Here is a 23,569-nt window from a genome sequence, read left to right as displayed (position 1 = left end):
TCCTTGGGCTGCCCTGGTTTCTGACCTTTTAACTTGGCCTTTTTCTGAGACCATTATTACTTCTAGAAACTACCTAATTAGTATTCTCCTAATAAATCCCCATTTTAATAAGCCACTATCAATTTCTGATAGTTGCAAAACAAAACAATAAAAACTAACAAGAGGAGAAATGTGAGCCATGAATGTAATTTTAAATTTTATCAGTCTCACTAAAAACAGATGAAATTAATTTTAATGCCAGATTTTATTTAAACCAACACATCTGAACCCTTATTTCAACATGTCATCCATATGAAAAAACACTGATATTTTGCTTTTTGTTGTTGTTCCAAGTCTTTGAAATGTACCACGTATTTTACACGTACAGCTCACCTCAACTTAGACACTAAATTTTTTAAAGTGAATTGTCCCTTCGAAACTGCAATGTGTGTAACAAGAAAATGTTTTGCACTGCTAGTTTTTAAATTAAACTCAACATTCAATTCTTCAGTCACAACAGCCACATTTCAAGCATTCAGTAGCTATATGACTAGGCTTACTGTATTGGGCTGCACAACCTTAGGTAAGATCTGCTACAAGAGGGAAGAGACTCAGGACCTTTTCTCGATACATCTAGTAATTGGAAGAACTGGGAAGTTTTCACACTTCCAACAAATTCCATTATGAACAGATTCAAGGTTGTGTGAAGACCTAGAGAAATATTTCTTCCCCAAAATGACAATTCCTTGGCTCTGTAACTAAAACAGGTCAACACATTACTGTGAGACTTACCCTCTGTATTCTATAATTTAGTAGCATAGAGCAATCAAGGAGTTATCTTTCCAATCAGGTGGTTTAACTCAGTTAAAATTATGTTATTATTCTTAAATCACTTCTCATGTATTATATTTTGATGAGTAGGAAGAGACTTTGGTGACTAGTTTTAATTATAAGTATTTTCGTTGTCAAATAAAAATGTAGAAATTTGAGTGTCAGGTTGAAGAATTTGACCTTTATCCCTCAGACAATAAGTTATTATAAATTTTGGAGTTGGAGAGTAACATGATGAAGCCAATGTTTCATGAAAATGAATCAGAATCCAGTGGGCAAGTAGACTAGGAACAACAGAGGTGCATAGTGAAGATGAGGAGCTCTTAGCATCCTTAGCTGATGTACATAATGCTCTTATTTCCGGCAGGAATTGTTTTCCTCTTAAGCTGTCAAGACACGTGCTCATTCTTCAAGATCTAGTTCATGGTCAGCACTGTTTCATGGATGTAGATAGCAGACTCGGTTACTTCTTCAACTCTGGTCCCACTGAACTTCTTTGAAAATTCTAAACAGAAGTCAAATTTAAAGATAAAAAAAATAGAACGGTAGTTACACAAGAGGAGGGAACAGGGAGTTATTATTTAATGGGTACAGAATTTCAGTTTTGCAAGATGAAATGTTGCTAGGAGATGGAGAAACAGTGAAGTATCCCCCAAACTAAGACACTTTGAGACTGGAAAACAAAACAGGCCACTCCATACAGTTTACACAGAGTTTTATTCAGGGTAACTTACTGACAAGAGGGATTGGGCAGAGGACAATCGAGGCAGCTGCAAAGTTATTCTCTGCAAAATCCAGACGTCTACAGATTTTATAAAGGGGATAGACAGGCAGAAGGGCATTGTACTCAGATCAAAGGGTTCAAATGCACCTCAAAGAGCTTGCACACACCTGACAGCTAACCTTTAATTGGATCTTAGGGTACCGCCTCAAGAAGGGGAGAAATTGCGTTATCGCTAACAGATTCATGGGAGGCCAAAACAAGCCTCTCTTCATCCCTGCATGGAGCCTGCTTCTCCCTCTGCCTGTGTCTCTGCCTCTCTCTTTCATGAATAAATAAAATCTAAAAAAAAAAGAAAAAGAAAAAGAAGGGAAAGGGAAAGGAAAGAAAGCTGTGTGGGACAGGCAAGCCGCTGGCACCGCCCGCCGGCCGGGTGCTTTCCGGGGAACGGTGTGGACCTCACCGTCCGGGGGGGCCGTGCGGCCCTGAAGCAAGAGCTGGGTTCTTGTCTCCCGGAGCAGAAGAATGAGTCTCACGGACAAGAGAGAGTAAAAGCAGTGGAAGTTTATTAAGCAAGGATGCAGAGAAACTCTCAGGAGAGGGGTCCTCATGGGGTTGCCAACTGGGCCTCCACTGACAAGTCTTTTATTGAGAACTGACCAGGGAGATTGTGGCCTTATCCTCCCTGAGACGTCCTGGTTTAAGTCTGCTGATAACATCTTTAATGACTTCCTTTTGGGTCTGGTTATTCTTTACCGGTCACAGGTGTGTGTGTGTGTGTGTGTGTGTGTGTGTGTGTGTTTTTTCCACCCATATCCGGGGGCAGGGTGGTCTGGTCTGTGCCCGTAGGTCTGGTTTCCTTACATCTCAGCATTCTGGGGACTTTGTGAGCCTGCCTCCGCGGCCCCCTCTCCATCTCTCCCTACCTAGCCCCGCCAGTCCCTCCCTCACTCATCCCCAGCCCTTGGCACAGGTGGCTGCCGGGCCTCGCACCTGCGAGTTGGGTTTGGGCTGTCTCACGGGACGCTCATCCAGGCTCAGGGACCTACCTGCACAGCTGCAAACGGTGCACAGTTTCCCAGACTGCCTGGGTCAGCACCCGCCCGCCTCCCCTCCCCCCACCGCTCCCGGGCCAGCCCAGCAGCCTCCCCACGCCTCAGTGACCTCAACGCAGGAGGGGCTGTGGCGCTGACCGTGGTGCGCGGCCCGGGAAGCCCGCCGTCCGCGACGCAGACGCGCCACAGCCGCGGCGTGGCCAGGACGGGCGGCGAGCGTCTCACCAGCTCCCACCGCCTCGGTGACGCGCGGCGACACTCACCACGGCGCTCTCGGGGCGCAAAATTCGGGCCTCCTCCGACTGAGGCCTCTGTAGACGTTTGCCTCCTGCGTCCAGTCGCCCTCGCCCCTGGCGGACAGCCGCGTCCTCACCCGCAGCTCCTCGGGGAGGACAGCGCCTCCCGGGACGCGCCCAGGCGAGGGCGAAGCCACGCGGTGCGACGACGCCAGCTGCGGGAGACGCCGCCGCCGGGACGCACGCGGCAGTGCGCGTGCGCGGGCGTGCGTGTGCGTGTGCGCGTGCGCGTGCGCGGCGGGGGCTGGGGGTGGAGCGCGGCCCCGAGCAGGCGCCAACATGGCGGCCGAGCGCAAGACGAAACTGTCCAAGAACCTGCTGCGCATGAAGGTGCGGGGACGGCGGGGAGGCGCGCTGGGCGACGGGGGTACCTGAGCTTCCACACCTGGCCGGGGCCGGGGCTGCAGACGCGCGGGGGCACCGGGGCGGCCGCGGAGGGCCTCCAGCTCGGACATTCATTCATTCACTTAGCGCTTGGTCTGGTTCGGGCCCTGGGAACGGGATTCTGAGTCCGGCGGGTTCGCTCTTAAAGCCCGCGGCGGGATAGGAGAGCGGCGGCAGCGGGTAGGATGCCGCGGCGCTGAGCGGTGCCCGGAGCGCCGGGAGCTTACTTGGCTTCCGCGGGAGAGGCCCTTGGGTGGGGGGTAGGGGGGGAGGGGAGGAGGAGAGAGGGAGGGCAGGTGGGAGGCGGGGCGCAGGGCCGCGGAGACCCAGGGAAAACCGGGTGCACGGCTCTGGGACGCAAACCTCGGGAAAGCCGCTGGGATTCCCAAGAACTAAAGATCAGCCGTTGTGTCTGGAAGGCAAGTAGCAAGAAGTGGGCCTGAACCAGCAGCCAGTGGCCACATAGGTGAGCAGTTTTAGGCCAGAGGAAGAATTATTATTATTATTTTTTTCTCTATGTGAACACGGAGAAGCTATTGAGCATCTTAGCTGTGCTTACTTTTCAAAGTTCCCTTAGCTGCCCTATGGAGAATGCCCTGGTGGGGGAAAAAAAACAAAAACGAGCTAGAAGTTTTGATCTGGTCGCAATGGCAGTGGGAACAGAATTAGAACAGTTGAGGTGAATATCTTCGACTTTCAGCAAAATTGATTATTTAGATTCGAAATTGAATCCATTTTTTTTTTAAGATTTTATTTATTCATGAGACACAGAGAGAGAAAGAGAAGCAGGATCCCTGCAGGGAGCCGGATGCGGGACTCGGTCCCAGGACCCCTGGAATCCTGACCTGAGCCAAAGGCAAGAAGCTCAACCGCTGAACCCCCCCAGGCGCCCCAAAATTGAACTCATTTAACAAATAATTTCAAAGTGGAAAAACAAAAAGGCAAGGGCACGTAAAAGGAATATAGGAATTAAAACAGGGGAAACAACCAGGCCTTAAAAGCTTGAATAATAATAGTAAACATTTATAGTTTCTGCTATGTGCCAGACAGCTGTTCTACGTGCTTTGCCTATAGCCGCCCGTAGAATCCATGTAGTGACTCTGCGAGGTAGATGCAGTTATTACTGCTCTCCTACAGCTGAAGCCCCGAAAGAGAAGTAGCTAACTTGCCTGAAGTTACACAGCTAACAAGTTGTATAGACAGAACCAAACTCAGGCAGTCTTGCTCCAAAGCCCCTGCTCTTAACTGCTTGTCGCTGTCAGCACAGTGTAAGATGTCGTGTTTAGAGAATAATTTCCAGAAAAAAAAGGAAGCAAGGCATAAATAATGTTTTGAAAGATTGGAGAGTACATGTTGCATGTGCCAGATTTGGAGTTCAGCGAGGGTGTAACTAGGGATGAATAGGGTGAGTGAGGGTGGAGGGTAAATCATAATTTATAGTTTCTAAAGTTCTTTTTTCCTACATATTAATAGCAAAATTTGCATTTTTACCCCACAGAGGCTTCTTCTGACTCTGAGTTTGCAATCCGAGAGGTAGAGTGGATTGGCAAAGCAGGCACATCAACTGAAGATGTCCTGAGTGATTACAGCTCTGACCAAAGAGCTGACTCAAGAGTTAGAAAGGAAGAAAATACCATAAAAAAAGTATCAACTCCTACCCCAGTGGTTGGAGAAGACTCAACAGGACTTGGAAGCAAAGGAGAGGGGGGGACTATGACACAGATTTTCTAGTTGGGTCAGCAGCTTCAGTTATAATAAAGAACTTATTGGTAGGATAGCAAGAGATACCATACATACAGATAGAGTGGAGTGTCCCATGAGAATGAATGGAACAGCTGCATTAGGTTGCTGTATCCAGTGTAACTGTTCAGCCAGAGTTCAGTGTAGAGCAAGAATGAAGAGAGTAGAGGATTTAATACTAATACATTTGTTTTGAAGTGTACCTGAAATCCTCCGACTTGGTCACCTGTTAGGGACTGGAAGGTGATCCTGATGGGAGTAGAAAGTGAAAGATATAGGTGGTATTCCTGTCAGCATGATGAAATGATTGTAAAGAGGGCGCTTATTTGTGATGTTAGCTCCTTTGGGCTCTTAAGATAGGAGTTGGTAAACTTTTTCTCTAAGAGGACAGATAATAAATACTTCAGGCTTGTGGGCCAGTTAGTATTGTACCTACTCACCCCTGCCATTGTAGCTCAGAACCAAATGAACAGATCTTTGTTCCAATAAAACTTTATTTACAAGAATTGTTATCTAGCCCAGAATTGTAATTTGTGATGCCTGCTGTAGGCTCTCACTTGTGAGTAAAGTCAAATCACTAAGCTTTTTTTTTTTTTTTTTAAGATTTTATTTATTTATTCATGAGACACACACAGAGAGGCAGAGACACAGGCAGAGGGAGAAGCAGGCTCCCTGTGGGGAGCCGGATGTGGGACTCAATCCCAGAACCCCGGGATCACAACCTCCAAAGGCAGATGCTTAACCACTGAGCCACCCAGGTGCCCCCAAAGCATCTGAGTTTAAAGAGAACCATCCAAGAAAGAGAGTCTGGGAAAATAAGTCTGGAGTTACATTCAGAGAACCTTTATTGAACTCTTCTTGTATACCAGCTACAGCCCAAGTACTAGTAATAAAAAATGAATAAGAGACATGGTCTACTATTCAGAATCTCTGTCTTTTGGGAGACACAAAAGAAGCATTAATGAACAAAAAGCCAGTGCTTATAAGGCTCTTAGATGTAGGGAAAGATATTCTTTTATGGGAAGAGATCTCTGAACAGCTTGGCCAAACACCAGTCAGGGAAGGCCGAAAGGACATGTGCTCTGGGTTTTTTCAAGTGGATATTTTGCCAGATAAGAAGATGGAAACATGATGTTGAGTAGCAGAGGAAGCAGGACTGGGAAGTACATTACTACATTCCAGAAACTGCCAGTTTTTTCCTGTGGTGAGGGCTTATGCAGACTTATGTAGCTACCACCACATTCATGATACAAAGCTGTTCCATCACCATGAGGTTCCCTCAGCCTCTCCATTTGTAGCCATACCCAGTCTTTTCTACTGTCCCCAAGCTCTGACAGATCTGTTCTCCATTCCTATAACTTCGTTATTTCAAAGATGTTCTATAAATAAAATTGTACATATGTAACCTTTTTGAGATGGCTTTTTTTTTTCATTCAGCATAATTCATTTGAGATCCATCTAAGTTGTTGAGTATCCTTAGTTCCTTTTTTTCAATTGCTAAATAATATTCTATGCTATGGTAGTACCGTAGGACTTAACCATTCACCTTTTGAAGAGTATTTTGATTGTTTTCAGTGTTTGGCTATTAACAAATAGAGCTGCTGTGAATATTTCTGTATGATTTTTTGAGTGAACATAAGTTTTCATTTCTCTGAGATAAATGCCCAAGAGGACAATTGCTGGGTCATATGTTATGAATCTAGTTGGGTAAGAAACCAAACTGTTTTCAACAGAAGTTGTACCATTCGTATTCCTACCAGCAATGTGTGAGTGATCCAGACTCACCTCATCAGAACTGGATATTATCACTGTATTTTATTTGTAAATGTTTTCCAAGTTCCGTCATTGCCTTTAATATTCATTGGTGGGATCCCTGGGTGGCGCAGCGGTTTGGCGCCTGCCTTTGGCCCAGGGCGCAATCCTGGAGATCCGGGATCGAATCCCACGTCGGGCTCCCGGTGCATGGAGCCTGCTTCTCCCTCTGCCTGTGTCTCTGCCTCTCTCTCTCTCTCTCTCTCTGACTATCATAAATAAATAAAAAAAATTTTTTAAAAAATATTCATTGGTAAAGCCCTTTTGCCTAAAAATGCTTGTATTTTTGGAAAGGTTGGAATGGAAGGAAAAGTAATATAGAGCTCAGACAAGGAAAAGAAATAGGGACAGATGGAAACTAGTAGAACTCTAGACCTAATTTCTGAAGGCTCCTGGATATTTTCTGAATTTATTTTTTTCCCTTATTAATGTTTTATCATTTTGCTGTGATCAGTTTCCTATGGTGTTCACTGATGCCCTAAGGAAATAGAGTTATTGTTTATGGTGGGAAGAGACTAGCAGCTGGACTGCCAATTTCTCTCCTGGCCTATTTTGAGTTGAGCTTCTGCACATCTTAGAAAAAAGAGCAGCCATAGAGGTAATCAGCCTTTCAGAGGACAGCAAACCCCTTACTATTTATCATTCATCATGCTGAAACTGAAAAGGAGACAGTCTAGACAAAGTCCCTGCCCTCGAGCTCTTCAGAAGAAACAGGTACTTGAAAAATTAAAATGTAGTGAGACTTAGAGGATGTCATTTGAAGCATCTAAGAGAGAAGTGCCAATTTTGTCTGCAGATGTCAGATTTCACAGGGATGGAATAGCTTTTACTATATATCAGAAGGGCTAGGAGTTGCCCAAGTAAAGGAGCATGAGAAAGGGTCCTCCAGACCAAGATCAGCAGGTACAAAGACTAGTCATGGGTCATCAACAGATTCAGAAAGTACGGAGTCTCGCCTCCTCTTTCTGCCCCTCTCACTTTGTGTCTCTACTTGCCCATCCTGATCTGTATCTTCTGTTTTAGCCCTTCCCCACTGGCCACAATCACAATGTGAAACTGAAATATTGATGAGCTACTTACCAAATACAGTTTTTTATTGCTTGTTTTATTAAATCAGACAAACTGAAGTATGGTAAAGATCTTTCCAAGGTCTTCTGAAGGAAGCCCACATTACTTTTTTGTGTGCTCTAGCGGGCTCTCTCTAGTCTGGTGTGAGGTTCTCAAGGGCAGAGCTAAGCTTCTGCAGTCACACCACCTCCCCCCTCCCCACCAAGATAGTATTCCTGAGAAATGAGGGAGAGCACATAGAGGAATAAAGTTATTTGAGTTTTCCTCAATTCTAGGTTGAGAAAACTAGCTGCTGACATGATTTTGTTTTGTTTTGACAGTTCATGCAAAGAGGACTGGATTCGGAGACCAGGAAACAACTAGAAGAGGAAGAAAAGAAAATCATTAGTGAAGAGCACTGGTATTTGGATTTGCCAGAGCTTAAAGAAAAAGAGTAGGTTTATTAGAAATTATACTAATGATGTTTTGGCCCTTCAGAGGGAAATCCCTGTAAATGGGACTCATCGTTCTAGTGTCGCAAGGCCTATAATATAGTAGCTGCTTAGTTTATTGAATTAACTTTTCAAATAGTTTTCTAAAATTATAAAATCTATATAAGTTCTACTTGGGTTTATGCATTTTTACTGGCCCTCATTTATAATGCTGTTCTTTTTTTATTTTGAATAAAGGAATCTAGCCCATTTGTCACTGGTAATAGCTGGAGAGCTTTTATGAGAATCTGTGGTGTTCCCTGTCACGTTAAGTTGGAAGGAGTGTACTTTAGGCCTCTCCAATTTTGTTTGAACAGAAGAGTTCTTCTTTGGGCGAGCTTCCTTTTTTTTTTTTTTTTTTTAGATTTTTATTTATTAGAGAGAGTGTGCGTGAGCAGGGAGGAGGAACAGAGGGAGAGGGAGAAGCAGACTCCCTTCTGAGCAAGGAGCCTGAAGCAGGGCTCCATCCCATTACCCTGAGGTCACAACCTGAGCTGAAGGCAGGTGCTCAACTGACTGAGCTTCTCAAAAGCAAGTCAAGAGTTGTGGATGTGTTTCTTTTTTCTTTTTTAAAAAATTCCATTGCTGTTAATACCAATCACCTTAACTAATATTTATTGATTTTATAGCATGTTCCAGGAACTAAACTAAGCATTTTAAATCTCTCAATTATTTAATCCTCAGAGCAGATATAGAAGTTTGCTACTGTCATTCCATCCATTTTATAGCTGAGGAATCTAAAGCTGGAGGGAGAATAAGTTGCCCAGAGTCAGCTAGCTGGTTATGACTACCATACTAGGCTGGGATACCATACTAGACTATTCATCTTCCACCTCTAAGTGTGGTTGATGCCTGAGAAATAGTTTTGAATAAAGGAGTGATTGATTCATATCATCTGTTGACTTTTATCTAAATTCTTCTTAAAACTATTGTTTGTCCTCGGTGCTTTTCTTACTTTAGTAAGCTCTGTGGTACGGTAATTTTATCTAAACTGTCAGATGATTGAAAATGCTGCTTATTCAGGCACGTTTGTGTTTTTCCTTTCTATCTCTTAACAATTTTTTTGTTTTTAACATGTTGTATTCCCTTGTTCACTTGGCTGACCTTCTCTGGATCTTTTCTGGAAGGCTAGATATCCTTCCCTAATGATAGAAAGCATGTCCCACCAAGAGATATGGAAGGAGGGTACTTTGTTTTCTCTGCTTGCTTCTCTGCTTGCTTTTCTCTGTTGCTTCTCAGAGAAGCAAGGTAGCTGTGAGAAAGGGGAAGACAGTGCCAGAGACAGTGTGGGCTTGGGGGCAGGGTGATATAGGAAGAGACCATTACTGGTAAGGTGCTATAATTTAATTTTATACCTTGACTAAACTTACACAAAGTATTCCAGATATTTTTTTACTTATTGTTATTAAGGAGCAGAATGATTTCTGCCTTGTTTTCAGTATTTAATCCCCCCAACATAACATAGTATTCCCAGAAAAAATGACCTTTAGATTCCTTCTCTAGGAGGCAAATGTCTCTATCCTTTTGAACTACCGTAACAAAATACCACGGACTTGTAGCTTATAAAGAAACAGAAGTTTATTTCTCACAGTTCTGGAGGCTGAAAGTCCAAAATCAAGGCCCTTCTGTGGTCCTGTTTTGGTGATGGCCTTCTCCCTGGTTCATAGCCAGCACCTTCTCACTGTGTCTTCACCTGTTAAAAGGGGCTAGGGGCTCTTTCTTTCTTTCTTTCTTTCTTTCTTTCTTTCTTTCTTTCTTTCTTTCTTTCTTAGAGCAGGGCGGAGGGGCAGAGGGAGAGAGCATCTCAAGCAGATTACGCACTAAGCATGATGCCAACTTGGGGCTTGATCTCTTGATGCCAAGATCACAACCTGAACCAAAACCAAGAGTTGGAGACTTAAGTAACTCTGCCACTCAGGCACCCCAGGGCTAGGGGTTTCTATGGGGTCTTCTTTGTAAAGTGCTAACTCCACTCACGAGGGCCCCATCCTCATGATGTGACTTCAGCCACTTCCCAAAGGCCTTATCTCCTAACACTATCATCTCTGGGCATTAAGATTTCAACATGCGTATTTTGTGAGGGATATAAGCAGTTAGACCCTAGCAGTAAATAATAAACTTCTGCCATCATTCAGTGCCTATTTGTGTAGATATGTATATTAGGTTAAGTTGTTGGCAGGAAAAGATGACGCTATCAAATTGGGTTACTTGAGAGTATAGCAGTAGGGCTCAGGGAAGCCACCAGGGACGGTGCATACCCCAGCTTGTGTGGTGGGAGCAATTTCCACTCCAGGTACAGAGGGTCAAGGGGAGGAAGTGGTCACTGAATCTGAAGATATCTTACAAGAGCTGCTAGGAGAGGGTCAAAGGGAGGGAGTGGTCACTGAATCTGAAGACCTCTTACAAGAGCTTCTACCTTCATAAGAGGGCACAGCCAGCCTGAGGAGTCCTCCACAGGAAGGACCCCTTCCATGTATAACATTCAAATCAGCCTCCCAGGATACAGAGTGGGGGAGATAATGAGAAGTAGATCTGGAGAGAAAAACCGGATGGTATGGCCTCAGGATTTGTCTTTTTTAACATCCCAAATAGGGAGCCTGCAGAATGGATTGGTTAATTAAGCACATGGGCTCTGGAGTCAGGCAGACCTGTGTTTGATGCCCAGCTCTGCCACTTGCTTACTTGCGACGTTGGGCAAGGTCCTTAGCTCCTCTTTTGTCACCTGTGTATTGGGTATGATGATAATGTCACATGCATTTTGAGAAGTAAATGAGCTAATATATGTGATGCACTCACTGCGACATCTCAAGCACAAAGCGTAATAGACAGATTCTGCTGGCACAGTTATTGCCCTGTCCTTGAATATTGTGAAATTCATCCATTCCTTCCTGCTCTTCTGTGTTTGCAAGTCTTTCCTCGGTAGTATCATCTGAATTATTCCAAAGGGTTACAGCTCTCTTTGAAATTGGAGACTTCGCTTTGTATATGCTTTGAAAGTCAAGAGGTTGCCGTCTATGATGTCAGCCATATCACATGGCAGTTCAGTGAGGATGATTAGGGCTCTTCAGTCCAGACATCCCCTGAGGGGATGCCGCTGCCAGTGCTTAAGCTGCGAGGGGGATGAGGGACTGGTTGCTTGACTCAACTGGGAACACCTGCGGGGCCTTCTAAACACCCATCCAAGAGCTCCTCATAGGGGCTGAGACCTTAGTGTAGCCATATTGCAGGTCACCTGCTCCTGCCCAGCCCTGCCATCCTCATTTCCATTGAGGGGCATCTTCCAAAGAGCACTGGCCCATGATACTTCTGCACACAGTTCTGTCTCAGAGTCTGTTTCCAGGGAATCTAATACAAGATACTTGGAATAAGTTCCTAGAAGTAGAATTTATCAGATCAAAGATTCTGCTGTGTTTTTGCTATACTATTTCTCTCCAGAGGATGTGCAGTAGTACAGAGAACAGCCAGCATAATTGCTTTTTTGCCATAAGATGCTGCTTTAAAAGTATTATTTGGCTACCATGCTTCTTGTGCTTGCATAGTGTATCCTAATGAATGTCATCAACTCTGAGATCTGAGATTGTACCCTACTTGCAAATTAACAGGTTAGCTTGCCACAGTTTCATGGATGCTAGTGGAAGGTACAAGACTCTTGCTTCAGACACAAGGACTTCCTTACCTCACAGGACAGCAAACAATATGAGCACCTCTTTGGCATCATTTCCCCTTTGCCCCCCAAATCTCATGGGGGATGATGTGGCAAGGCCCTGCATGTGTTGCTCACAGTAGTTTTGCATCATAGCTGAGAAATCCTGAACTTAGGAAACCTATTATCTTTAACACTAGACTGCAAGCCAACTTGCCCTTAGCCCCAGGAAAGACATTATTACACTGGACATTAAGCAAGTCTGCACTTTGCCTAAAGGAAGACGATAGCTCTGCCTTTCAAAGCCGTTCACTATATATATCCCTGAAAAGATATTCTAGACCAAAAGGACAGTTAGTGCCTTATTCACAGGAGAGACCCATTAGAGAATTGTATCCCTGTAGTGACTTTTTCCCCTGCTTTGCCATGCTTGTTATTTGTGGCAAGTCTAGTTTTGTTTTATGTTTTAAGCAGTAGTTTCTCATCTGTAAAAATGGATGAAATAATATCCTTGATGTGTTTTGGCCCTAAAATTATGGATCCTTACTAACAAAACTAAGGATTTTAAAATACAGAATACTTAGTTAGGTTTTAGAATATTTAATTTTTTGCTAACTCTATTTAGTTTTACTAATTATTGAAACTACTCATAGATTATGAAACACCTGTGTTCCTTTTTATATAAAAGTTTTGTGTTAGTAGAAACCCCTGAAAAAGCCCTTTGATAGGAGCAGTGTTCCTGTCGTACATCCATTCCTAGCCCCTGGTCTGTCTTCTGTCTTAAGTGAGTGCGTAAATGTATAGTTATTGTGTTTTCCTGAGGGGGTGATGCATTTGGGAGACAGATGAGATTTTATCAGCTGCACTCTGTAAGGACCAAGATTAGGCAATTGACAGGGAATCCCACATTTATGGAAAAAGCTGAACAGAAGGCTCTGGAGAATGTGTGCCTGAATTTAGGCTCCCTCAGGGAGGGTGGCTCCTGAAGGAAGTGTTGGCTGGACTAGAGGGCCAGGGAGAGAGGAACCCAAAGAACAGCGATTCTCAAAGTTTGGGGCTCAAGGACCATTTACATTTTAAAAAATTATTTAGAACCACTGGAAGAGCTTCTGTTTGTGTAGTTTATCTTATGTCGATATTTACTATGTGAGAAATAACAACAAAAATTTTTAGATCTTATTTTTTTTTTTTAATTTTTATTTATTTATGATAGTCACAGAGAGAGAGAGAGAGGCAGAGACATAGGCAGAGGGAGAAGCAGGCTCCATGCACCGGGAGCCTGACGTGGGATTCGATCCCGGGTCTCCAGGATCGCGCCCTGGGCCAAAGGCAGGCGCCAAACCGCTGCGCCACCCAGGGATCCCACAACAAAAATTTTTAAATCCTCACTTTAAAGGCAGACTCCTGTTGTTAACATAAATAACACATTTTTCATGAAAAATAACTGTTTCCCAAGACCAAAAAATGTTACTGAGAAGAATGATATTGTCTTACACTTTTGTGAATTTTTTAATGTCTGGCAAAGCAGAAGATGGGTTGATTCTCAGGGTAAATTTTCTTAAGTCCTGTACTCAGCCTTTTGTGGTCTGTTGTTTTGGTTGAGGCATGTAAAGAAAATCCTCCCTTACACAGGTGATATATTTGAAAGAGAGAAGTATTAGAATAGCCTTTTCAGGTAATTCTTTGACACTATGCCAAAACTCAGTAACTAGTAGTTTCTTTAAAGTTAACCGCAGTATGGAATCTCAGAACATCAGTACATTTTTCAGAATCATTAGTCTACCTTGCATTTGGAATAGATCTTTTATCCACACATGATTTCATAACATCATGCATTTCTCATTTGGAAAATATTCAGTGAGTTGTATAGATTTTCTAAATGTTAACTCATTTCCTTATATGATATCAAAAACCATATTCATTAATATTGCCCTGGGTTTCATCAGAAAAATCTTTTAAGTATTGAGAAACTCTTGAGCCCAAGATGACATACATAAGCTATTCAGAATTCTCATTTCTGCTCGAAAGCTTGAATTTTTAACCGGCAACAGTATTGTCGGTTGTTCCTTTGAAGTGACAGGTTCATTTGATTCATTTTCAGAAAAATGTTTGCCAAGTACCCAAGTTTGAATAACCATAGTTATAGTGTTCTATGGAAAAAGTAGCTAGTTCAACTCAGAATTCGATCACACAAGTGCATTTCCTCCAGATAGTCCTCATGCCTCACTATGCAGAGGTACTTAACATTTTGGATGCGGAATATTTTTGAAAAGTGTAATCAAGGGCCGAGATTAATGAAAATTAATACATTTTTTTACTGCCTCATCGAAAACATTCGTATTGGCTTCTTTCCCTTTTTTATTTGAAAGCCAGCAGTGAATAATGCAGTGATTACCAGCATAGTATGGTGTCCCTACTTTACTTCATGGCAAGATGAGCTCTTAAAGTTGCTTTTGTACCCTCTGTGTAAATGTTGACACAGTGAAGAAGACGACACCTTAGTGTCCCTGTGAAAATACTTTTGACCTCCTACCAGTGTTCCCTTCTGCATTCCTTCCTGGCCATGGAAGCCTCCTGGCTGTTTCTCAGGCTGGATGCTTGCACTCCCTTCTCTGGGCCTAACTGGTCCCACAGCTGCTCTTCCCCAGGCATCATATTTTGTTCCTCGTTGCCTTCCAAACTTGGCTCACACATCATCCATCCAAGAAGCCTGTTCAGACCACCTTTTCTAAAGCAACCAAAGACAAATTACCTTTAGATAAAAAGAATCTGAATGAATTGGATAGAATCCTGTTTTCATTCTGTTGCTGAGCTAAGGTGGGTTCACTGCTTGCTGAGGTACAGATAACGACTACACCCACTGGGTGGAACGGTCGCACAGAGGAAACTTTTTGCATCAAGTAAAGAAAATAATTTCCAAAGCTATGATTCTCCCAAGTGAGGGTGAGTGGGTTTCTTTTATTTAGGGTTAGGATGATTATTCAGAAAGGGGAGCTTTGTCATCACATGTGGAGGCAGACATGAAGTCATGTAAGGAAGGGTACTTTAAAACACAGGCCTACGTGTGAATCCTGTGTTAATGAAGCTTGTGCTTCTCAAGGGTGGAGACTAATGTTACAGTGAAGCAGAGGTAACTGTCAAACAAGGGGAATGGGCTAACGGCGTGCTTGAGAGCTAGCTAGTATAACTGGATGGCGGGTCTTGGGCTCCTGATGCAGGGCTTGCTTTACTTTTGAAACAGCTGAGGGAGTTTTACCAGTTGTTTTTTTTTTTTTTTTAAGATTTTATTTATATTTATTCATCAGAGAGAGAGAGAGAGGCAGAGACATAAGCAGAGGGAGAAGCAGGCTCCACGCAGGGAGCCCATGTGGGACTCATCCTGGGACTCCAGGATCATGCCCCCGGCCAAAGGCAGGCGCTAAACTGCTGAGCCACCCAGAGATCCCCACCAGTGGTTTTTTGTCTCTGATTTAGTTAGGCTATTTCCTGGCCTGGTAAAGTGTTAGTTTTTGCTTCCTCTTTGTCTTTTTAAAATGTTTAACTACTGAAGTTTTTGTATTTCTTTGTAATTCGGCCACCTGCTGGGAAGTTGTGCTGGGAGTCTGCTTGCGCAAGTAAGGCTGCCATCACAGAAAATAGCTGGCTGGGGACCTAAAATGACTTCTCTGGTGGCGCACTTTGTCTTGTCTTTCTTTTTCCAGGGACCCCTAACTCTTTCCGCTTACAGTTTCTCTTCCATACAAGTGGAATTGCAGGGTCATAAGGTTGGCATATAGTTAACTTTATGAGAAACTTTCAGACTAGTTTGCACAGTGATTGTACTGTTTATACTTTCACTAGGAAGTAGAAGAGTTCTGGTTTTTCCACATCCTTCCAACATTTGCTGTTACTCTTTTTATATTCTGTCATTGTAGTAGTATCTTGTTATGATTTTTATTTTTTATTTTATTTTATTTTATTTTTAAAGATTTTATCTATTCATGAGAGACACAGAGAGAGAGGCAGAGACACAGGCAGAGGGAGAAGCAGGCTGCATGCAGGAAGCCCGATGTGGGACTGGGTCCCGGGACTCCAGGATCACGCCCCAGGCCAGAGGCAGATGCCCAACCTCTTGAGCCACCCAGGTGTCCTTCTTTACGATTTTAATTTGCATTTTCCTAATGACTAATAATATTAACTCTTATGTGCTTATTGGCATTTCCGTATCTCCCTTTATGAAGTGCCTATTCAAATCATTTGCCTGTTTTTAAAAGTGAGATGAGGGGATCCCTGGGTGGCTCAGCGGTTTAGTGCCACCTTCAGTCCAGGGTGTGATCCTGGAGACCTGTGGGCCCACGTCAGTCTCCCTGCATGGAGCCTGCCTCTCCCTCTGCCTGTGTCTCTGCCTCTCTCTCTCTCTCTCTCTCTCTCTCTCTCTCTGTGTCTCTCATGAATAAATAAATAAAATCTTAAAGTAAAATAAAAGTGAGATGGTTCTTTTTTCTAGCTTTTTTTTACATATTTATCCATCCCTCTATACATCTGTCAATCCATTTTATTTTTAGCGTATTTCAGAGTAAGTTGCAGACATGCATATTATTAACTAGAATTCAATATTTGTGTAGGGTTTTGTTTCTTGAGATAAAACTTAACATACTTCTATACAGGTAGGAGTTCTTTATATTCTGAATACAGATCCTTTTTTTTTTTATTTTTATTTATTTATGAGAGTCACACAGAGAGAGAGAGAGAGGCAGAGACATAGGCAGAGGGAGAAGCAGGCTCCATGCACCAGGAGCCCGACGTGGGATTCGATCCCGGGTCTCCAGGATCGCGCCCTGGGCCAAAGGCAGGTGCTAAACCGCTGCGCCACCCAGGGATCCCCTGAATACAGGTCCTTTAACAGATGTATGTATTGTGAATATATTCTCCCAGTGTATGGCTTGCCTATTTCTTTTTTTTTTTTTTTTTTAAGGTTTTATTTATTAGGGGGTGGAGGTGGAGAGGAGCAAAGGGAGAAAGGGAAACGCACTCTTCACTGAGCAAGTAACCCAACTAGGGGCCCTGTCTCAGGACTCTGTGATCACTACCAGAGCCAAAGGCCGGCATTTAACTGACTGAGCCACCCAGGTGCCTGCCTTTTTATTTTCTTAATGTTGTCTTTGATTAACAGTAGTGTTGTGTTTTGTTTTGTTTTTTTCCTATAGAAAACCTGTGATCCCAGTACCATTTATTGAAAATATTTTTCCTTATTCATTGCATTGTTTCAGTGCTATGGTCAAAAATCAATATGCTGTGTTAGTATGGAACTATTTCTGGACTCAATTCTATTGCATTGATAAATTTTTCAGTCCTATTAGCTTGATTGCTATGGATTTCAATCTTGAGTCTTGTAATCTTGAAGTCTAGAAACAGTGCAAGTTTTCTACTTTTATTCTTTTCAGGATTGTTTTGGCTAGTCTACACCCTTTGTATTCTCATATAAATATTAGAATCAGTTTATTTCTCTCCATCAGCCCCTTCCCCCGCATAAGACTTAGATTGGCATTGCATTGATTCTGTATTTCAACTTGAGAATTGGTATCTTAACAAAATTCTGTCCTTCAGTCCATAAACATGATATGCCCATTTATTTAGCTATTTAATTCCCATCAGTAATGGCTTGTAGGGTGGAGTGTAGAGGTTTTGTGTATATATATCAGTAAATATATACCTATGTATTTCACATTTTAAATTGCTGTTGTAAATTGCCTTTTCCCCAGAGTTGTTTGTTGTGTTAATATATGTAGAAATGCTGTGTATAGACTTTGTATTCTGTAATTGTGCTAAATTGATTCATTAACTGAATCAGTTAGGTTGATTTTGTTTTGTTTTGAAGATTTTATTTATTTGTTCATGAGAGACACAGAGAGAGAGAGAGAGACAGAGAGAGAGATAGGCAGGGAGAGAAGCAGGCTCCATGCAGGGAGCCCGATGTGGGACTCGATCCCTGGTCTCCAGGATCAGGCCCTGAGCTGAAGGCAGATGCTCAACCACTGAGCCACCTGGGCATCCCAACTCTAGTGGTTTTGTATGGGTTTCTTAAGATTATTTACAAATGCATTTGTCATCTCCTTTTCTTTATTTCATTGGCTAGGATTTCCTTTTCTTTATTTCATTGGCTAGGATCTCTTTATTTCATTGGCTAGGATTTCATTGGTTAGTACAGTGAAACAAACAGACATCCTTGCATTATTTTTGATCATAGGGAGAAAGTATTAACTGCTTTACTGTTAAGTATTAACTGTTGTGTTTTCATAAATGTCCTTTATCAACATGAGAGATTTTCCTTTCTCTTCCTAGTTTCCTGAAGACTTTCATAAATGTTGTTGAATAGTGTCCAATCATTTTTAATGAGATAGATGATCATATGATTTTTCTTCTTTCCTCTGTTAACATGGGAATTATCTTGATTTTTGAATGTCACAACCATACATTTCTGAAACAAATCACCCCTTGGTATTCATGTTTTAGATTTGTGTGTGTGTGTGTGTGTGTGTGTGTGTATAGTTCTTACAATTTGCTAATATTTTAGTAATGATTTTCGCATTTATATTCATACACCATAGGTTTCTTATAATGTCTTTAGATGGGGCCATAACATGAATTAGGAAATGTCCCCTCCTCATTTCTTAGTTTGAGTAAATTTGGTATTATTTTTTCCTTAAATTTTTTATAAAATTCACCAGTGAAGCCATCTGAATCTGGAGTTTTCTCTGTGGAAAGATTCTTAATAATGAATTCCATTTCTTTAGTAGATTACAAGACTATTCTTATTTTTTACTTCAGATTCTGTTTTTCTGTTCTAAAATTTATATTTGGTGAGTTTTCATAGTTTCCATATTTTCGTTCAGGTACCCTAGTTGTGTCTTCATTACATTCCTGTGTTCCTATAAATCCTTGAACATATTTCTAATAACTGTTTTTAGAGGCTCCTGGGTGGCTCAGTCAGTTAAGTGTCCAACCCTTGATTTCAACTCAGGTCATGATCTCCAGGCTTAGGAAATAGAACCCCATGCTGGGCGTGGAACCTGCTTAAGATTTCTCCCTCGATCCCTCTTTCTACCCCCTCTGCCCCTGTCTGAAAAAAACTTTAAAAAAACTGTCTTAAAGTTCTTCTCTGTTAATGCCATTATCTTTTTTTCTATTGACTTTTTTTCCTGTTTCGGGTCACATTATCCTGCTACCTTACATACCTAGGAACTTTTTATTGTGTGTCTCACATTATGTATTACATTGCTGAATACCTGGATTTTGTTGTCTTCCTTAATAAAGTATTGAATATTCCCTTAGACGGTTAATTTACATGCCAATCAGCTTGGTCCCTGTTTTTGTCAGAGTAGGTTTTACAGCCCTGACAATTGTTAAGATGAGTCCTACTGCCGAGGCGTGATGTTTCTGTTCAGTATCACAGAGTATTCAGCTTGGTTGCTCCACTCTAGATAGACACAGCTCAGACATTTCCCTCCTTTGTGCAAGGTCTTGTCCAACATACAATTTTAGGGTAAATTTTCTTTCTCAGGTATGGTATGCTGGAAAATGGTCCCCCAAATAATATCCAAGTCCTTGTCCCTGGAACCTATGTTAATTTATATGACAAAATTGACTTTGCTGGTATAATTATGTTAAAGATCTTTAGATGGGGAGATTATTCTGGATTGTCTGGTGGGCCCTAACTGCAATCATGTATATCTTTATAGAAGGGAGATAGAGGAGAAGGCAATGTAACCATGGAGGCAGAGTTTAGGGTTGTGCAATCACAAGCCAAGGACTTCTAGCTGTCAGCAGAAGCAAGGAATGAATTCTCTCCTCCAGCCTCTGGAGGGGGCACGCTCAGTTAACACCTTGATTTTGGTCCAGTGAAACTGCGGACTTCAGAATTGAGAGCATATATTTCTGTTGCTTTAACCCACCAGTTTTGTGGTCATTTGTTACAGTAGCCCTAGGAAACTAATGCACCAGCTAACTTGTTCTCCTGGAAATTTTTTCCCCCGACTCTGTTGGACTTGCCTTGCACATAGACAGCCTGGTATTTGGCCAGACATTCAAGGAGACCGTGAATGCAGGTCCCAGAATTTCTCTATGTATCTTCCTTTCTCTGGGCTTGACCCCATTATACTTCACCTCCCTCTATAGCCCTGAACTTCAGTCTGTCTCTTCAGTTTTGTAAGACTGGGCTCAGGTAAGGCTCCACAGGCTAGAAGTTGCCTCCAGTCAGAAAGTGGGCATTCATTGCCTTCAGTCAGAAAGCTTACTTTGGTTTTTCCTCTCAGGCACCACAGCCCTGTGCTTTGACTTGTTCATTGTTTCCTCCTAGGTCCTCTTTTATCGTTGGCTGAAGTAGGAGGACTAGCTTGATACCAGCTGCCTTCTTATGGCCAGGAGTGAAATAATCTGCTTCATTTTTTTTCACTGTGGAATATAAATCATTTACTTATCGCTTGGCATCACTCTAGAATGTGATCTCTGTGAAAGTAGAAACTCGTTTTTGTGGCTGTCCCCCCCCAGCTTCTAGAACACTGCCTGGCAAAAATGTTGGCTGAGTGAGTTGAATGAGTGAATCTTGACACAAGAAGTAGGGCCTACTTTCTGCCAAAGAAGCCCTAAAGGCCTGGTATTTACTTTCCTAGTGTGCTTTATGGTTGATTGTTTTGTGGTTTCAGGCAGTAGTCAGCTATGCTCACCTGGAACTAGGGTAATAAACTGGTGACTCAGAGGAGACTTCCAGAGCATCGCTGGCCTCCCAGTACCTTCTGCTGTCCAGAGGTTAGCCTCAGGTGCAGCGTCATTTTTACTAGGGTAGATTTTACCATGGTTTTGGTTTTGGGTTGATGACCTAGCTACCCTAATTTCTGCCTATTTTCCATTCCTGCTTATCCAGCTTTCCAAGCGATTCTGTGAGATGCCTGGTATCCTTTCAATAAATTCCTTCTGTGCTGAAGTCAGTCATTGTTGTTTATAGCTGAGAGCTTTGGCTAATACACTCCTACACCTGCCTGGGACTCCCAATTTCAGAGTATTTAATAAGAACTTAACAATATTGCGGGGGGAGGGGGTATGTAAACATCAAGAAAACTACATCAGATTTTAAAAATCTAGGTTTATTATAAATAGTCTAGGTTTCTGCATTGTGTAGGCATTTATGCAAATTAAGTGTGTAATTTAGACAAGGCTGTGGCTGCAGCCTCCAGCTCTTGTCATCTACTGCCTTTGCTGGCCAAGGTAATCAGTTTTTATTTCTACCCCTATGTTAGAATTAGAAGTCTTACCTTATTTTTACTTGATTCTACTAAGAACCGTAAGTGAGATCGATTTTTCATTTGAAATCTTGACTTTTATTTGCACGGCTTTGTTATAAGTAGACACGCTAGTAATACAGGTTTATTTTCCCACTTAGATGTTTCATAATAGAAGAGCAGAGTTTCTTGTTATGTGAAGATCTTCTCTATGGAAGAATGTCATTCAGAGGATTTAATCCTGAGGTTGAGGTATTAAATATAATTGCTTCAAATTTTAAAATTTTCCAATTGAATTCTTTCTGCTAATAATTGGGTTTTGGTTTTTTCCCACCAGGTACCGTTTCTTCTCGTTATATACAAAATAACAAGTTTTGAAATACCAGTGGAGCTATTTAAAGAAATTGCAACCCTTGCAGCCTGGTTTTATGGTAGAGTTAGTAGATGATTTAATATAGCAGCACACACTCCATGACAGCACCCTGCGAGTGTTAGAGTTTTAACTCTGCTCTTTCACAGGACCGTCTGGATTTTGTTCATATGAAGCTATTATGAAAAATTATTTTCTGGCACCTATAAACGTATCTTTTCTAATGGAAAATTATGACTTAAAAATTGAGTACTTTGACTTTTTAATGGGCAGGTTTTAATCCAAGCTTGTAAATCGATTTCTAAATGAACCTTTTGGAAAGTTTGTTTGAAAAGTAAATATTTACCTTATAATAGCTGTTAATTTGAATTTTCCTGGTTCAGGTTTGTAGAGATGCACAGATCTTCATTTAACAAATATTTATTAGAATTCTGGCACACGTACTAAAAACCATCCTGTCAGGTATTCCACCAACGAAATGGAAGTTTATGATATAAAGCTTTAGTTTTGTAACTATCACTTAAAGCCAGGGTTTCTCAGCTCTGGCACCACTGACATCTAGAGCCAGATAATTCTTTGTGGCGGGGGCTGTTCTGTGTATTTTAAGATCTTTAGCAGTGCCCTGGCCTCTACCCACTAGATACTAGTAGTGTACACATGCATACATACACACACACACACACCAGTTGTGACAACCAAAAATGTATCCAGACATTGCCAAAGGTCCCTTGGTGAGCAAAACTACCCCTGGTTGAAAACCACTTCTCTGAGAACGTCTATAGGGAACCATAGTTAACCAGACTAATCACCAGAGATTATTTAAAGATTGTAGGTTTTCTTCTCCCTCCCCTCCTTTTTTGAGGGTGTTTGGTAATTTAAGTGTTCTATTTATACAATCAACACTAAAAGTGTTTGTTTAGAATAGATATTTTTCTTGGCTTGGCCTGCTTAAAGCTTTAGATTAGGAAAAGAAAGAAGGCATTAGGGTAAAAGGGGAATCTGGGGGAAGCAAAGATAATAAGTGTATGATGCCCAGAGACTAGAGCTAGGCGTAAGCAAGCACTCCAGGGTATGTCTTATACAGTGGGAAGGATCCTGATGTGGGAGGCTATTAGAAGATGGCTTTCATGACTGCTGCTCTGTAACACTGAGTACATTCTCTCTGGGGAAAGGTTTTGAACTGTTTGGCTTGCAGATCTGAACTGTTATGAAATGTGGGAAGGATTAGGTGTATATACCCAGTTATGAAAAGATACCAACTTGAGAGCACTTATTTCGTTATAAGTAGGATGTACTTTGAACACATTTTAGCCTTTTTTTTTTTTAAGATTTATTTGAAAGAGTGCGGGGAAGCAGAGGGAGAGAGAAAGAATCTCAGGCAGGCTCCCCACTGAGCTGGGAGCTAAACACAGGACTCAATCCCATGACCCTGAGATCATGACCTGAGCCAAAATCAAGAGTCAGATACTTAACTGACTGAGCTACCCAGGCGCCCTGAGAACACATTTTTAATATTGTATGTCTCTTTAGTGACACCTACTATGGAGTTTATTTAGTCAGTAAATATTTATTCTGTACCTGAGGTTCATCAGATCCTCTTGAGGCACTGGAAACGCACAGGAAACTGAATTCTGTGCCCTCACAGAGCTTATATTCCCAGAATTTTCTCTTTAGTCCTTTAAATGTTGGAAAAGCTAATTGAAACTAGTTTCTCTTCTGCTGTCCCTTCCTCATCCTGCCTTTGCTAAAAAGAAGGTATTGTACAATAAAAATAAATTTTTTGAAAGATTTTATTTATTTATTTATTTATTTATTTATTTATTTATTTATTTATTCATCCATTCATTCATTCATTAGAGACAGAGAGAGAGAGACGGAGACCAGGCAGAGGGAGAAACAGGCTCCCACAGGGAACCTGATGCAGGACTCAATCCCAGGAACTGCAG

At 42.0% G+C, this 23,569-nt stretch overlaps 1 protein-coding gene and 2 long non-coding RNA genes across 4 annotated transcripts in view; 2 read left to right on the top strand and 1 right to left on the bottom strand.

Moving 5' to 3' along the window:
* Nucleotides 1-225: 225 nt before the first annotated feature.
* Nucleotides 226-3,261, bottom strand: LOC140629953 (uncharacterized). Its single transcript, XR_012027731.1, has 2 exons — nucleotides 2,850-3,261; nucleotides 226-1,315 (listed from the first exon to the last, which is right to left on the bottom strand). It is a non-coding gene; the product is annotated as an uncharacterized lncRNA (long non-coding RNA).
* The window catches only part of MPHOSPH6 (M-phase phosphoprotein 6), a 22,580-nt gene continuing 2,083 nt past the window's right edge, over nucleotides 3,073-23,569 (top strand). The window contains exons 1-3 of one of the 2 annotated variants that reach the window (XM_072819437.1): nucleotides 3,073-3,212; nucleotides 8,207-8,319; nucleotides 21,415-21,505. In XM_072819437.1, the coding sequence (XP_072675538.1) occupies nucleotides 3,162-3,212; nucleotides 8,207-8,319; nucleotides 21,415-21,505 (255 nt within the window). In that variant the 5' untranslated portion in view covers nucleotides 3,073-3,161. Of the gene's footprint in view, nucleotides 3,213-3,587; nucleotides 3,733-8,206; nucleotides 8,320-21,414; nucleotides 21,506-23,569 lie in introns of those variants that run through there. The other variant, XM_072819438.1, reaches the window with a different exon arrangement.
* LOC140629954 (uncharacterized) lies at nucleotides 3,739-6,411 on the top strand. The gene is made up of 2 exons (XR_012027732.1): nucleotides 3,739-4,122; nucleotides 4,765-6,411. It is a non-coding gene; the product is annotated as an uncharacterized lncRNA (long non-coding RNA).

Source organism: Canis lupus, chromosome 3 (genome assembly GCF_048164855.1).
Source record: "Canis lupus baileyi chromosome 3, mCanLup2.hap1, whole genome shotgun sequence".
Taxonomy (NCBI): Eukaryota; Metazoa; Chordata; class Mammalia; order Carnivora; family Canidae; genus Canis; species Canis lupus.
This window is presented reverse-complemented; position numbering and strand designations above follow the sequence as displayed.